The 15,728-nt window shown below is 44.8% G+C and overlaps 1 protein-coding gene across 1 annotated transcript; it reads left to right on the forward strand.

The window, feature by feature from the left end:
- Positions 1-1,127: 1,127 nt before the first annotated feature.
- On the forward strand, positions 1,128-15,510 carry WDR87 (WD repeat domain 87). The gene is made up of 5 exons (XM_074314408.2): positions 1,128-1,236; positions 2,138-2,308; positions 2,694-5,578; positions 6,025-6,296; positions 6,701-15,510. Exons 1-5 carry the CDS (start codon positions 1,165-1,167, stop codon positions 12,331-12,333), a joined length of 9,033 nt encoding a protein of 3,010 aa, XP_074170509.2. The 5' UTR covers positions 1,128-1,164; the 3' UTR covers positions 12,334-15,510.
- The last annotated feature ends 218 nt before the right edge of the window (positions 15,511-15,728 follow it).

Consider the following 15,728-nt stretch of genomic DNA (forward strand, 5'->3'; position numbering starts at 1 on the left):
GCCATATACCAGAAGTGATGTGTGACACGGGGCCTTTCTGTTGTGATCAAAACATATGGTGAATGCTGCTGCCGAGTGCCATCCAATGGAAAGGCAGGGATCTTCAACACAGGAAGTGGCGTGTCGGACTTAGTAAGAGCATGTGACAAGTTTCAACTTGTTCAGTGCCGTCAGTCGGATGTGAACTATGGTTGAGAGAAGGTGTGTTTTAAAGTGTGTCATATATCATCCTCCATCATGACAACGCTCAGCATCATGACTAAAGACACTCACGAAAGAGGACTTCCAGAACTGCTTCAGAAAGTGGCGAGAACGATGGGATAAATGTGTTCCAAGAGAGGGAGAGTATTTTGAGGGGGATTAATGGCAATATGTGTCTTTTATTGTAATAATTTTTTTAAAAAACATTCAACCAGGAAAAGTGGAAGTTTGTCCTCATGAAGGCCAAAAACAAGAGAGTGTGGAAGAGGATGATAAATAGATGATTCCACCAGCCTGGGAAAACCTGCAAGGCCAAGTGGCTGGATCCTTTCTCCAGCGGTGCCTGGTGGGCTGGCCCTTAGTCCTCGGTGGCCTACATCCCAATTTCCTACTTCAGTAGTCAGACCTGAACGGCCACAGAATCACTGAGGGAGCTTGTTACAAATGAAGGTCCTGGGTCCCACTTCCATGGTTCTGCTTCAGTAAGTCTAGGTGGGGACCTAGGGATTTGTATTTAAGATATACCCCCACCCCTAGGAACTTTGGGAACTCCTATCCTCACAAAATGCTCTCTTGACACACCACCATCAACAAAGGTTTATTACTTGCCTGGAATGGTATTCCTTTCCAGCCCCTTTCTAGGTTTGTCTGCTTCCCTCACCCATAATATCCCACAGGGTTATGATAGCTAAGATTCAGTCCCCAACTGCTTTACTTACCCTCTCCAAACCTCAGTTTATCTCATCTATAAAATGAGGTAAAACCCACCTCAGTGGGCTGGAGTCAGGATTAAATGAGAAGGTGTGTCTTATGCATAGTTCCTGACATTCAAAAAGTGTCCAATAAACATGTGTTCATGTTTCCTAGCTCCTCAGAAAGTAGCAGTGGCTAAACTGGCATCTTTTGGGTTCCCACAGGTTTTTAAGCAAAGGTCCTGAGGGGGATCAGGAGATAACCAAGGTGATGTCTTCCTCCAGACTCATTCCCCTGTGGAAGGATTTAAAATATCTCATAAGTGACATACCAAAAAGCAAGGTAATGTATGTGTAAGACAAAAACATGTATTGGCCTCTTATCTATCTTAATAGTTATGAGCACTTCAGAGGAGCATTGATTTTTCATGGAAGGAGGACACAGGCAGGGGAGACCATAAAGACAATTGTTACCTTAGGAGGAAGTGGGCTATTAATTTCCTAATGAGACTAGGGACCTCTTGCAAGGACATTTTGATAGTGGAAGGTGAACACTTTGGAGCATTGTCAGAGGAACCAACCATCTGGGAACAGACGCTTTTCTAAAAGAGAAGGGAGAAGGCACCAAAGAGAACATTTGCCAAGCTCAGCGTTGCTATGGCTGGCTCTGTGCAAGGATCCCAGGTGCATGTTGCATAGCACATGCTCAGTCACTGTGGGATATTGTATACATATCATCTTCCTCTGTCAAACTTAAAAGCCGGGTAGCGTGTCCGAGGAGTCCTAGTACAGTTTTAAACTTTAGTAACTTAAAGCTGCACTGACTTTCGGCGACACCCTGTTACGTTACATGTGGGTCTATGGTAGTGCACTTGCGTGAGTAATCCATCAAATGTGTTTTTTATGACACATGTACCTTTCAGACATCAGGGAGAATGTTAGAGGAGAGGTACGGCTCACTTCGTGTTGGGAAGATCAGGTTTCCACTGTGCTCACACTATAAAATTTGCCTCTAGAGGCCCTAAAGTGGTTCGTTCGGTTCTCTATTGTGTCGGGGGTTTTGTTACATGCTTGTGAAGTGTAGGTGTCCCACGGGTGATCCGTTGTGCAAGTGTGGGTGTATCAGGGTGGTCCTTGGGGTTGCGGCCTGACTTTGGGAACTGCTTCAATTGCGACTTGAGTGAGAATACATTCAGTGCATGTGTGTGTCCTGGTCTCTTAGTTTATGCCATGCCTCTCCCCAGCAAACTTCAGATGATGCACAGAGTGACATAGTTGTGCTGAGTGACCGGTCCCAGATACTGTTCCAAGAGTCTCGACATCCTCAAAATATGCCACTTCTGTGCTATTACTTCAGTGATGCCAACTTCTTTGCCTCCCTCTCATGGGTGACAACAAGCACAAAAGAAATACAGGTAAAACTGCCTAGTCTTTTATCTTCTTAGCCTCTTTGTCCAGAGGCCATGCCCATATAAGTCCCCACTCCAGATTGACAAAGGAAGATATACCCTTTGAATGAAAGTGACCTGGATCCAAGATTCCTCCCTCATCCTTTCTCCAATTATAGTATCCATGTTGAATAGATTGTATGGTTCCCCTAAAGTAGGCCAAGGTTAGGGAAAGACTCATAGGCTTCCTGCTTATACAGTATTTCCAACCACTATAACCAGGATAAAATCATTCTAGAATCTTCTAGTTCCTCCTTAGCACAAGAACAGGAGAAAACAGCTGAAAATTCTGCCCTTTCCTCTTCTATTAATATTATCTTCTCCAGGCAGTTTCCATCTTATTCTCTTCTAGGCTGTAGTATGGATAAAGAGCAAAACTGAGGACATGGTCGAGAAGAGGACATTCTCCATGACCGAACGATTGCCACCCATCCAGTGTATGGTCCACACAGGTTCCTTTCATGCCTTGGTGGCCTACTGTGGTGACCTGCTCCTGCGGCTCTTTGGGGACCACTTTCGGTCATTCAAACCCCTGGGTATAGTGCCCTGCCGCTTTAACATCAACTGCCTCTGCTATGACCCAAAAGTGAAGATGCTTTTGTCAGGTATCCTGGGGGCAGTGGTCACCTGGACCATTGAGCGCAGTGGCAGGGGCCTCCAAATAGCCCACATGGTTCCCATGCCCGGTGACGAACTAGTCCAGGACATCATGTTGAATGGCCCCAATGGCTCCCTCCTAGCCCTGTGTGAGACTGTGGTGAGGGTCCTGGAGCACCAGGGCCCCGGCCAGCTGGAGGAGGTGAGGAGGTTCACGTCTACCACCAGTGGCTCCTCTATCACCTGCTGCTTCACCTGTTTTGCTCAGGACTTTCTCTATGCTGGAAACAAGAGTGGGGACATCGAAGCGTGGAGCCTCAGTCGGAGCCACTCTCCCCACAGTTTCAAGGCCCATTCCTTGTCAGTGGTATGCATCCGCAGCCGGCCAGAAGCCCACACGCTGCTAACAGCCGGCAAGGAAGGCTTCATCAAGGAGTGGAACCTTAGTTCGGGGGACCTACTGCGGCAGCTAGAACTTGCTGAGGAACTGTATCAACTCCAGTTTATTGATAACATTACCTTCTTCTGCCAAACTACCCACTCTTTCTCCTTGCGCCGTCTGCCCTGCTTCTACAGCCTCTTCAACGTCTGTGGCTCTGCTCCAGAGCACGTGCGTCGGGTCCGCTGTGGTAATAACTGTTTCCGGATCCTGTGCACTACTGAGGATGGCTTGTTGCGCTTTGTGTCCCCACTAACAGGGGATCTTCTGGTTGTCACCTGGCCCTTCTCAATCCTGGACCACGCTGTGGATTGGGACTATGACCCAGATAAAGAGGAGCTCTTTGTAGCAACAGGTGGCTCAGATGTGCTGGTATTTGACACAACCCGCTCCCCTTGCCCAGCCAAGTATCTTTTATGCACCTCACCAGATTCTCAGGATGTGGTACAATGCCTGGCTTATGGGCATTTCCACCTGGGTCGGGGTCTGGAAGGACTAATGTTCTCTGGACACCAGAGTGGTATGATAAGAGTGCTTTCCCAGCACAGCTGTGCCCGAATAGAGAGATTCGTGCATTTTGGGGCTGTATTGGCACTTTGTACGCTACCCGTAGGGCTTTTAAGTGTCCCAGAAAACTCTTTGCTCTGTTCCTATGGAATGGATGACTACGTACGCCTATCAGAAGCTGTGTTTGAAGGGATCAGAGTATATCTACGGCCCCTTGCCAGCATTCTCAGCAGCTGTCACCTAAAACACCTAATACTCTTGCCAAAGTCTGTGGGTGCCATCACGGAGACTAACTGCCTGCGTCTCTGGAAGTTCTGTGATATTCTATCCTCTGAGACACAGAAAGGCTCAACATTCATAGAGACATTGCCTCTGCACCAGTGTGCCATCACATCCTTTGATGTGTGCCTGTCCTTGAGTCTTTTTGTCACAGGTGGTATTGACGGCTCTGTCCGAATCTGGAACTTCCATGGTAGACTCATAGCCACACTGGACTCATCACTGCACTTTGGCCCAGTCTGCTTTGCAAATGACCGGGGTGACCTGCTTGTGACTTTCAACAAGAGTCTTTATCTTGTATCCTGTTTAAAACTGCTTCCCCCAACCCTGCTGTATCGCCTTTCCTTTATGAGCATGGTAGATGAAGTGCTAGAAGATCCTAAGCCTTTCATACCAAGCTTCTTCTTTTCCTTTGAGACCATGTTTGTGCCCAAGTATATCTACCTTGGACAAGGGCAACAGGAATTAGTAGGTCTGGAGAAACTTGTCAATAAGCGGGCCATTGCCTTTGACCATATTGTGCCACATGTCATAGAAGAAGATGAGCAAAGGAGCCTTGTAGTACTAGCTGCCCCAAGACGCGGTTCCTTGGGGCATGAGGAGGAAACAGATATAAACATGCAGGTCAGAAAACGTTATCCCCATTATGTGGCTCCTCCCCAACTACAGCTGACTACCTGGGAGGGATTCAACCCCTATCAGATACTGCGATACTACTTTGGTTGTGGGCGGAAATGGCTCTTAGCCCCTGACTGCTACATCCCCAACTCAGTGATTCGTGCCCGTCTTTGGCCAGAGGGCAGCCCGATATACCTACAGTGCAACCTGCACTCACCCACGCGGGAATTGGAATGGGATAAGTCTGAACAATTCTTCTTCTGGCACAGTAAGGTAAGACCTATACATGAGGTAAAAGAATATTCACTGGAAAAGGAGGATGAAGACTTCATGGAAATGAGAATGTCCAAGGATATAACCTATAGCGTCTTTACAGACTCAACAAACCGCAGCTGGCTAGGAAGACAGATGAGTGAAATAGCTATTAATAGCCTGATTGAGACAATCCTCAACATTATGATCCACGCTCCTTTACTGAAGTACCAATGCTGTATTCGTGTGCTAGGGCAAATCTTTGCCTCTTACCAAGTGTCTCCACCCCTGCGCTCTGAAACAGCTCATCGCCTGCTGGATGATACAACCAATTCTAGTCCACTGATCCGAGAGCTAGCCTGGGAAGGGCTGAAGCGTCTAGGAATGATCACTCATCTCTTTGCCATGCCTCTGGCCCAAGGGTTAATGGACAAGGACAAAAGAGTGAGGAATAAGGCCCTGAGCCTCATGAGTAACACTGGAATCCACTCTAAGACCTCACTCGTAAATTTGATCCAGAACCGAGACACTTTCCAGGACATGCAGTAAGTTCTTTTTGCCTTCCTCAATTATTTACTAGCTTCTAATTTTCTTCTACCCCTTCCCTATTTTCCCCTTCCCTTCTTTCACTATCTTTCCATCCCTGTTCATTGGCTCTTCCTGTCCTTCTTCCTTGTTCAGTCTTTTTCCATTCCTAGACTAGCACTCCTTTCTCCATTTCTTCTCCTGTTCCCATCTGTCCCCTACCTCTTCAGGTTCCCCCTTTCATCCTTTTCTCCTATGCTGCAGCCTCCATATAGATCACTCCATTCATTGCCATCTTATCTTCTCAGACTTTTTCTTTCTTCTTGGCCATCCTTTACCTCTACATATTCTGTCTCTATTGGCCACATTGCCAAGCCCTCAGCCTGTTCCACAGCAGTTCTTTCCTTCTCATTCTCCCTCTTCTCCGTAATTCAGCATGCTCCTTCTTCTCTTTTGACTTTCACAGGCAGGAAATGATTGGGGAGGAAACTCTGGAACATCTGCTGGGGATGCGTGCCACAGATCTCCAAATCCTTCATACTCAAGTGCAGCAGCGACTGAATGAAAATCTGACCTTGTCGCATGGAGATAAAAAGCCTGCTTTTTCTTTAGCTGTCTCAAGGGCTTCTAAACTTATGCCCATTTCCAAGCAATCTGATGTAATTTTTAAAGAATCTGAAGTTGCCATCAAGCCCAGCAAAGGCCTAAGACATAGCCGAGCAGGGGGCAAAAAGCATAGTATGTATGGGGTGATCCAGTTCATGCCTCAGAGTCCCCAGAGGCAGGGTAGTTAGGGCTAAGATGGGTCAAGAGATATCAGGTAGAAGTAGAGATACATGGAATGATCTTTTCACAGAAAACAACCTTCCTAGGAAGAATCCAACCTTAGGAAGACTCCAAGGCCTATCGCTCTAGGATTTTGGGTGGGGGCACTGAGAATAAAGCAAGGAGAATTCTCTCTCTCTCTCTCTCTCTCTCTCTCTCTCTCTCTCTCTCTCTCTTCTTTCTTTCTTAAAGGCTTCAGCCCCCTGTGTTGCTATTTCTTTTATGGCAGTTCCTCTTAGCTCATACCAGATATTGGGAAATGTTTCTTTTAAGCCGCCCATGTTTTCCTTATCTGCATCTTCTGATTTTCCCTGCAGCCCGAAAATTGTTGCGGGTCCTCAAGAAGATGAAAGAGACTGGCACAGAGCCAGTTCCCTTAGAGGGTGAAAGTGACCAGAGTGAAGCTGTACCAATTGAAGACACAGCCATCCATTCTAGGTCTTCCATTTCCAGTGTACTAAAGATTTCAAAAGATGCTGAACAACAACCTCCAGAGAAAGATATCCCAAAGGATGTTGCAGTAACCCTGGAGATGCTGAAGAAAATACATGACAAAAGAGGCAAGAAAACAACAGTTGAGAAACCCATAAAAAGGCACAAGAAGAAGAAGAGAAAAGAAGCTGAAGTTATACTTGAGGAAACTCTGCCTCCTATAAAGGAAGAACCAGTTGTGAAGAAGGTACAAGCCAGAGGGCGGGGTGTCTCTGGAGCTCCTGGCCACAAGCCTACCCCTGGAGATGGCTCATCATGGCGGGATGATATATGTCGTCTTATGACCCTGAGGATATCTGGTTCCCAAACAGAAATGTCAGAAGCTCTAACCACTGAGCTAGTGACCAGGGCTCACGAGGTGCTGGAAGATAGACACCCCAGCTGGGAGCTCTTTCAGAAGATCTGCCCCCTACTGAAGAAAGAAAGCGAGGTGCTGTTTGAGGACCTTGATGTAGCCTGGCCAGAGGAGAAACCAACTTTTATTCATGAAGAAGCAATTAGAGAGGACATGGTTACCAGAGACATCAAAGAGATACCAGAGAGGCAAGAACAAATACAAATGGAAACAAGGGACATGCGGGACTTACTGGAAACCCAAGTGATTCCCAAAAGAGGCAAGAAAAAGAAAGTTATTTTTTTAGAACCTGGTGATCTAACCAAGGGGAAACAAATACTGAAGAAAGAAGAGAAATCCTCTAAGAAGCCTTCTAAGCAAAAGAAGGAAATAAAAGTGGATAAAAAAGAGAGGGAAATGACCGAAAGACAGAAGGATGTGAGTCAGGGAGGGGGGGAAATGGCAAAACTACAGGGGGAAGTGGTTAGGCAAGAACAACAACCAATTATGTATGAGACGAAGATGACTTTGAAGGATTGGAAGAAGTCCTGGGATCAGTGGAAAAAAGCACATGGTGAGACGAGGAAATCCTGGAATGAATGGAAGACAGCCTGGGAAGGGAAACATCTTGAGGAAGAGGAGAAAACACAAGAGGACAAAGAGAAGCTATTCCCAGATGAGGAAAAGCTGGATGGGGACAGTAGAAAGCTGGGATGGGATGAGACGGCACCAGTCTGGGGAAAGAAGTTGTCAGACAGGTCCAGGGAACAACTATTAGAGGATGAGGATGAACTGACCCTGGAGGAAAAAGAATTGTCTCAGGAGTGGGGAGGAGGAGGAGGAGAAGGAGGGAGAGAAACAGAAGAAGAGGAAGAAGAAGAGGAGGAGGAGGAAGAAGGAGGAGGAGGGGAAGAAGAGAGAGAAGCAGAAGAAGAGGAAGAAGAGGAGGAGGAGGAAGGAGGAAGAGGAGCAGAAGAAGAAGGAGAAGGAGTAGAAGTAGTAGAAGAAGAGGAGGGGGAGGAGGAGGAAGTGGAAGAAGAAGAAGAAGAAGAAGAAGAAGAAGAAGAAGAAGAAGAAGAAGAAGAAGAAGAAGAAGAAGAAGAAGAAGAAGGAGAAGAAGAAGAAGAGGAGGAGGAGGAGGAAGTGGAAGAAGAAGAAGAAGAGGAAGAAGAAGAAGGAGGAGGAAGAGTAGGAGTAGAAGAAGAAGTAGAAGAAGGAGGAGGAGAAGAAGAAGAGGAAGGAGAAGGAAGAGAAGAAGAAGAGCTGGTGACAGAAGAGCAGAGACAGATTCAGAAAGAATACAAACAGGCCGAGGTTGAGAGGAAACGAGCCCAAGAAGAGAGGAGGCTGGCACAAGAGGAAGAGAAGCTAGCACAAGAAGAGAGACAATTGGCCCAGGAAGAGAGGAAACTGGCCAGACAATATAGGAAACTGACCCAGAGAAATAGAAAAATGGTCCAGGCAGTGAGGAAGTTTGTCCAGAAAGGGGAAAAACTGGCCCAAAGAGAGGAGACACTAAGCCAAGAAGCAGAGAAATTGGCCCAGAAAAGGAAGAAACTGGCCATGAAATTGGAGAAACTGGCTCAAAAAGAAGAGAAAATAGCAAAGAAAGGAGAGAAGCTGGCTGAGGTAAAAATTATATTGGTCCAGAAAATGGAGAAAGTGGCCCAGAGGGAGCAAGATCTGGCATGGCAAGAAAAGGAACTAGCTGAGGAATTGGAGGAGCTGACATGGGAAGAGGAGGAACTGGCTCAGAAAGAAGAGGAACTGAATCAGGAAGAGGAGGAATTAGCTAAGGAAGAGGAGGAACTGGCTCAGGAGGAGGAGACACTGGCCTGGAAAGAGGAGAAACTGGCTATGGAAGAGAAAAAACTGGTCCAGGAAGAAGTGCTGATCCAGGAAGAGAAGAAACTGGACCAGGACAAGGAAAAACTGCCTGAGGAAGAGGAAAGACTTGCCCAGAAAAGGGAGCAATTGATGAAGAATAAGGAAAAACTGGCCCAAGAAAGGGAAAAATTGGCCCAGAACAAGGTGGAACTTGCAAACAAGAAGATGATACTGGCCCAAAGGGGGAAAACTCTGGCTCAGAAGAAGGAGAAGCTGGTTCAGAAGGTGAAATTGACTCAGAGAAAAGAGAACATCTACCAGCTTAAAGAAAACCTTGCCCAGCACAGAAAGAAATTAATCCAAGTAAAGGAGAGACTGGACATGTACAAGAAGAAATTGGTTCAGGTAGAGGAGAAGCTGATGAAGGAAAAGGAAGAAGTTTTCCAGAAGAAGAAATTGGCTGACACAGAAGAAAAACTGGTCCAAGGTGAGGAAGAGCTGGGTAAGAAACAGCACAAGCTAGCCCAGGACAAAATGAAATTAGCTGTGGGGATGATGGCAATATTTCAAAAACTGCAACTGCTCAGAGGAGAGGGGGATATTATTGAAGAAGAAAAGGCACTGGAATTGAGAATGAAGAAACTGGTCCAGGAGAAGGTAAAACTGGCTGAGGGAAAGGAAACTCTCTTCACAGGAGAGACTCAAGAAACCTCAACACAGAGGAAACTGAGTGAGAATGAACTAGAAGTAATTAAGAAGAAATTGTCACTAGAGGAGAAGATGCTGATATATGAAGATAGGTTATTGGCCACCAAGCTAATGGAAATTGCAAAAGAAAAATTAGAATTTACTAGAGGAGGGAGAGTATATGCCCAGGAAGAAAGGAAGCTAGCCAAAGTAATAAGGAAGTTAGCTAAAGGAAACATTTCCATACAACCATCAAAGGTGCGCAGAAGAATCTTAAAGATACTTCAAATTTTTACTAAAAATGAAAGGAAACTAACCCAGGAAAAAATACAGATAACAAAGATAAAGAGGTCACTTGTTGTTAAGGAAAGAAGATTGAGCAAGGAACAAAATGAACTTGATGCCAAAGAATGGGATATTTTTGAGGAACAATCAGAATTTACCAAAGATGAGAAAAAACTAGCTAAAAAGCAGAGAAAACTGGCCAAGGAAATGGGAAGAATGATAAAGAAAGAGGAAAAAATAACTGAGAAAGAAAGGAGATTGGCCAGGCAAGAGAGAGAAATCATAGAGAAAGAAGAGGAGGAAGGAATAACAGAGGAAGAAGAGGTAATGTCATTCCTTAAACAAAAGTCAAGAAAGAGAATAAAGAGAGTTGATATGCCACAGGAAGAGTTTCCCAGTCAAAGGGATGAGGTGGAAAATGAAGAGATCTTTTCTGGAGAAATGAAAAGCCTGTTTGATGAAGTAGAGCAAGAGAGTCTGTCTGAGGAGGAGGAAGGGGAGGTGGAGAAAGAGGAGGAAGAATTGAAGGAGGAAGAGGAAGAGGAGAAGATGGAGGCTATAAAAGAGGTGGAGGAGGAGGAAAAGAAGAAGAAGAAAAAGAAGAAGAAGGTTCAGGAGGAGGAGGAGAAAGTGTTTGAGAAGTATGAAAGCATGAGTGAGGAAGAGGTGGGACGTTTAAGTGAGAAAGAAGAGGAGGAAGAGGAAAGAAGTGCATTGGAAGAAGTAGACAAGGAAAAAGATATCTTAAAAAGAGAAACATTATTTAAGTTACCAAAAAAGAGAGAAAAGGACCCGAGAGGGAGAGAAACAGTCCCTTCTATTAGAAAAAGCATCCCTGCGGTCAAAGGCATTGATATAAACCTGGAAGATCTGAAAAGCCCATCCAGTAAACTGATCTCAGTAGCTCTGGGGAAGGAAGAGACTACACCAGTGCCAGTGTCCACACAACAAATATCCTGGAAGGATAAGACCACAGAACTTGAGACATCCAGGATATTCCCAGAGACAAGGTTTATGGATAAACAAGGAGAACTGTTGCAGAAATATAAGCCCATTCCTCTACAAGTCTTGGATACAGTTTTGGAGTCCCAAGAGCCAGACTTAAAGACCCCATATTTATCCCACATAGTGAGGAAGACCATGGAAGCTCAGAAACTCCAAGGCAAACCACGAGGGCACAGGAGGCAGTGGCTTTCGAAGCATCATCCATCTCTGATGGGACAGACTGTGTCCCACATCCTGGCTGAGGAAACACAGGTAGACATAAGCCTCTCAGACGTAGAGTGGATCCACCATGTTCTAGAACAGATGGAGACAGGAGAACAGCTTTCCAGGGACAGTTTCCACAGATTGTGCCAGCTTCTCGAAGACCTCACCTCAAAGGGAACCTTAGAGTGGATGCATCTGGCCGCACTTGAAGCTATCGTGTACCATCACAGACAGGTGCTAGAATCACGAAGCTCAAAACCCAGTAAGGAGCCCATGGGTCCAAAATACCTGAAAGTGATCCCTCCTATAAAGAGAAAGGAAAAGGAAAGCTGGCTAAAACCTTTGGCTGTTCCCACACCAAAGTCTTCATTAGCTACCAAAAGGATTCCAAACCCAAAGGCTATAAATTGGCATCTTCTAGGAGAGCCTTACAGGAGTGCACGGGCAGAGCAGATATCCAGTACCCTCAAGGAGATGGAGATACGACACTCTTATCCTGCCACAAGAGACATTTTCACAGGTGTCCATGCCTCTGTGGAAAAACAAACCCTAGCACTGACGTTTCAAAAGGACTTCTGGGCTTTTAAGGGTAAGGGCAGGCCCCCCAAATTGCCCAAGGTGAAAAAGAAGGCACAGCCTAGATCTGCCACAAAGGAAGAGGCCCCTCTATGGGAGACATTTGTGGCACTGTACCATGTTTTGCGGATGTTGCGGGAGCGATATGCAGAAGACAGTGCTGCTTGGATGGAACAGTTCTACTTGCTCATGGACCTGTACCAACTTAAGTCCCCCAGAATCCAGAAGCTGCTACAGGATCTGCTACTGAGAGAGGAACCCCAACCCCATGGGAACATCTACAGACAGCCCCTAAAGGCTATGGAGCTAGCTCCCGGGGAGCGGCTGTTCTACCACCTGTTTTGTGGTAGCTCTCACATCCCCAGAGGTCCTCCAAAGTTCCAGGAGGTGGTGCCCCTTCCAGGACAGAACAATGTGAGTACCATGCTTCCCATGGGCATTGCTCATTATGGGATCTTAGAACTTGCCTGGAAGAGCCTGCCCCAAGCTGATATTCACCTCACCGAGGAATTGCCCCATATTGTTGCTCCTACACTGTAATTTGGGACTGACTGGAAGTCAGGACTTTTCATTTCCATCTGGAGAAAGGCCTTGTCACCAGAATCTAGACCTTTATTTCTAGGGCCCACACAGAGGTAGGGCCAGGCCAAAGCCCTTTCTCTACCCTGTTCCAGAAGCCAGCTTCTATAATGTGGAATAAAGAGGAGGTTCTCATATCCAACAAGCTCTGTGATGTGTCCCTTTTCCTGAAACATTGTTTCTCCAGAAAGGTAGCCAAGGAGATCAGACACTCACATACTCCAGTGGGAAAACTTACTAAAAGCGAGCGGTGCTCACACTCTGGAGGCCTTAGACAGAAGAGCCTTTCCTTGTCCTCTTCCTTCCTTGTCTCCCACCATCCTCTCCTAAAGACTATAGGAAGGAAAGCACCTGGCACAAAAATGAATGTATATTTCACATTAATAGAAGAGGCATTGATATAGTAGAAAAAAATGGATTTTAGAAACGGAAACTCAGCATTTTGCTCCTTAGATTTAGGGGTACACAGTGGAGGCAGACTCTATTTCCCTGGTCATAGCTCTGCATGCTGATAACTTGAGTCCCAAACAGCAGGTGTGGTGGGTGTTGGGAGACCCTCAGAGTAAAGGAAAAAGCTTCCAAGTTCTAGCCAGTATACCACCTGGTGACCTAATTACTGGATGGCACTAAGGGATAATACCATTTGAGATTAAAGCAGAAAGAAAATGAGGGAAACTATATCTTCCATTCTTTTGCCAATACCTGGACATGAGGTTTGGGGAGGATGATAGAATGAAAATATGGAAGACCTAAGTGAAAGCTCAAATAGGCCCCCTGCTGTCTAGGGACTTATGACCCTTCCTTCTAGCAATTAAGGAGACAAGAGATAAAAGGAAAGGGGTAGTAAAATAGAAGAAGTCACTGTTAGTAATCCTTCCCTCATCTCCTCTTCCCACCATGGAGAAAGAATGGCCTCTTTGTAGGCAAGCTGAGTCTTCTAACAGCTTCTAGCAAGTAGTCCACATGTGCCATTTGCTACCCTTATCCCACCTCTCCTTTGTTATTCTACTTCTACCTGAGTTTACTTCTGTGGGGAAGCCAAGGATAGAGGGAAAGAGAACATTCTGAAGAGTTGGATTCACCTTGGAGGCCAAGGGCAATGACAGCCCTGGGTATATAGTTGGGCTCCTCCATGTCAGCCTACATATTTGGCAGCGTAGAGTATGTGAGTGCTGTGGGCTGGGTACAGGGAGCCTCAAGGATAACTGACCTAACAGCTGACCAAGGCAGCAGAAGTAAGGATGAGCCAGCCGGCTCTGCATCCTCAACATGAATCATGTCTCCTTTTGACTTCTGTTTAGTTGTCTGTGTCAAAAAGAGGATAGTACACAAATTACAAATATCAGGCATGAAAGAGGGGGCATTACTACAGATCCTACAGACAGTAAAAGGATAAAGACTATAATGAACAACTCTATGCCCATAAATTTGACAACATAGATGAGGTGGACAAATTCCTTGAAAGACCAAGAAAGGTAACAGCAATATCTATCTACTTCATTTTGCATGATATCAGTGGGTCCTGTGGTAAACAAACAACAACAAAAATTTAAAAGCCCAACAGTGACAAAAAACAGTCTGTTATGGTCCCAAAGTCAAGAAATCTATGGATGGCTCTCCAGTGAGCCTCAAAACCTGAGAACTGGCTGTGACGACCTACAGATCTTTGTCTTTGATGGAATGGCAGAGAGCAGGACTTATTTGTATTTTCTCTTTATTATGAAAATTTTCAATCACAAAAGTAGAAGAGAGTATTATAATGAACCCCCAGATCCTATTACCTAGATTTAATTGTAAACATCTTGCAAAAATTGTTTCATTTTTTTCTTTGTTGAAATATTTGAAAATAAATCCCAGATATATTTCAATACTAAATATTCTAATACTCTAAAAAAAATAAAATTTTCTTACATAATGACTTTACATCTAACAAAATAATTCCTAAATGTCATCTAATACTCTGCAAATTTTCCTGATTGCCCCTCAAAATGTCCTTTTATATTTTGCTTGAATCAGAATTCAAACAAGGTCTACACCTTGTTTGATTGTTAAGCTTCCTGAGACTCTTTTAATATTAAACATTTACACTCTTCTCTCCCCAGTTTTTTCCACACCATTGCTTTGTTGAAGACTGATTCAGTTATCCTGTCTATTTCTCCATGTTTGGGATTTTTCTGATAGAGTTTTGCAACCTGAGGTCTGGATGTGATTCGAGGGTCCATGGAGATTCTGAAATTGAATGGTGCTTGGTACTCCCTCTATCCCTACACCTCCCCACCCAAGCAAAAGTCTATAGCTTTCATCAGATTCTTGAGGAAGTCCTTGACACAAACATGTTAAGTCAGCATTAGGGAGAGAGCACAGAGACACCTGGGCTTTAGCTCAGACATTGCTAATAGATGAATGACCTTCAGCCAGTAACTTCCCCTCACTGGGTCCTAGACTTCTAATTTTTGAAGGGCTAGTTATACTTCAGACCTCTTGAGGATACTAGAAAGGGTTTCCAGCCCCTTAGCCTTCTCTCAGAATGTGTGCTCAGGAGAGAGTGAGAGACTTCCCCTGTTGTGCACAGCTACCAACTGCTCTGTACCAGGAAATAGGTAAAGGGAGTTGACCTTGGGTAAGAGCTCAAAGAGAGGAGGATGTTATATTTTCTGGAAGACTACTACATACTCAAACTAAGGTTAGTGCATAAAGACATTAGATTGACATTCGGAAATGACCCTGACAGCACACAGAAACTCCTAGATGGCTTGGCTCTGAGAACTGAGTCCTGGGGCACCCCAATGTTTGAAGAGGGAGAGATAAAGGGGAACTGTCCAGAAGATTGAGAAGGAGCAGCCAGGAAGGTAAGAGAAGAACCATAAAAGAGTGCTGTCCAAATATCAAGAGAACACATTTTAAGATGGGTGAAGTGATAAACTGTGTCAAATACTGTTGATGGGTCAAATAAGAGAAAGATGAAGAATTGACCATTTGAGACGGCAAACTAGACGTAATTTGTAACATTGACAAATGCATTTCAGTGGAGTTGTGGACTAGACAGCCTGACTGCAATGGGTTTAAGAGAGAATAGAAAAAAAGGAATGGACTCATTGGGTTTTTTGTTTTTGTTTTTTAACTTTTCATTTGGAAATAATCTCAAATGTACCAAAAAATTGCAAAAATAAAATAATGCAATAACCCTGTATACCCTTATTCAGATTCAATTATTGTTAACATTTTAACACATTTGCTTTGTCATTCTCTCTCTGTGTGTGTATTGCATAATATTTGTCTGAACTATTTGAAAGGTACATTAACACTTCAGTATGTTTCCTAAGAATATGATACTCTCTTACATAACCACTGTACAG

This window comes from Rhinolophus sinicus, chromosome 8, assembly GCF_057876585.1.
Source record: "Rhinolophus sinicus isolate RSI-liver-muscle chromosome 8, RSI-T2T, whole genome shotgun sequence".
Taxonomy (NCBI): domain Eukaryota; kingdom Metazoa; phylum Chordata; class Mammalia; order Chiroptera; family Rhinolophidae; genus Rhinolophus; species Rhinolophus sinicus.

What these genes read in the sequence shown, in the direction of transcription:
- WDR87 (XM_074314408.2), top strand. Translation starts at nt 1,165, where the DNA reads ATGTCTTCCTCCAGACTCATTCCCCTGTGGAAGGATTTAAAATATCTC. An exon ending in CAAGCACAAAAGAAATACAG is followed by an intron (nt 2,309 to 2,693) that starts GTAAAACTGCCT and finishes ATTCTCTTCTAG; the next exon opens with GCTGTAGTATGGATAAAGAG. An exon ending in AGCAGGGGGCAAAAAGCATA is followed by an intron (nt 6,297 to 6,700) that starts GTATGTATGGGG and finishes TTTTCCCTGCAG; the next exon opens with CCCGAAAATTGTTGCGGGTC.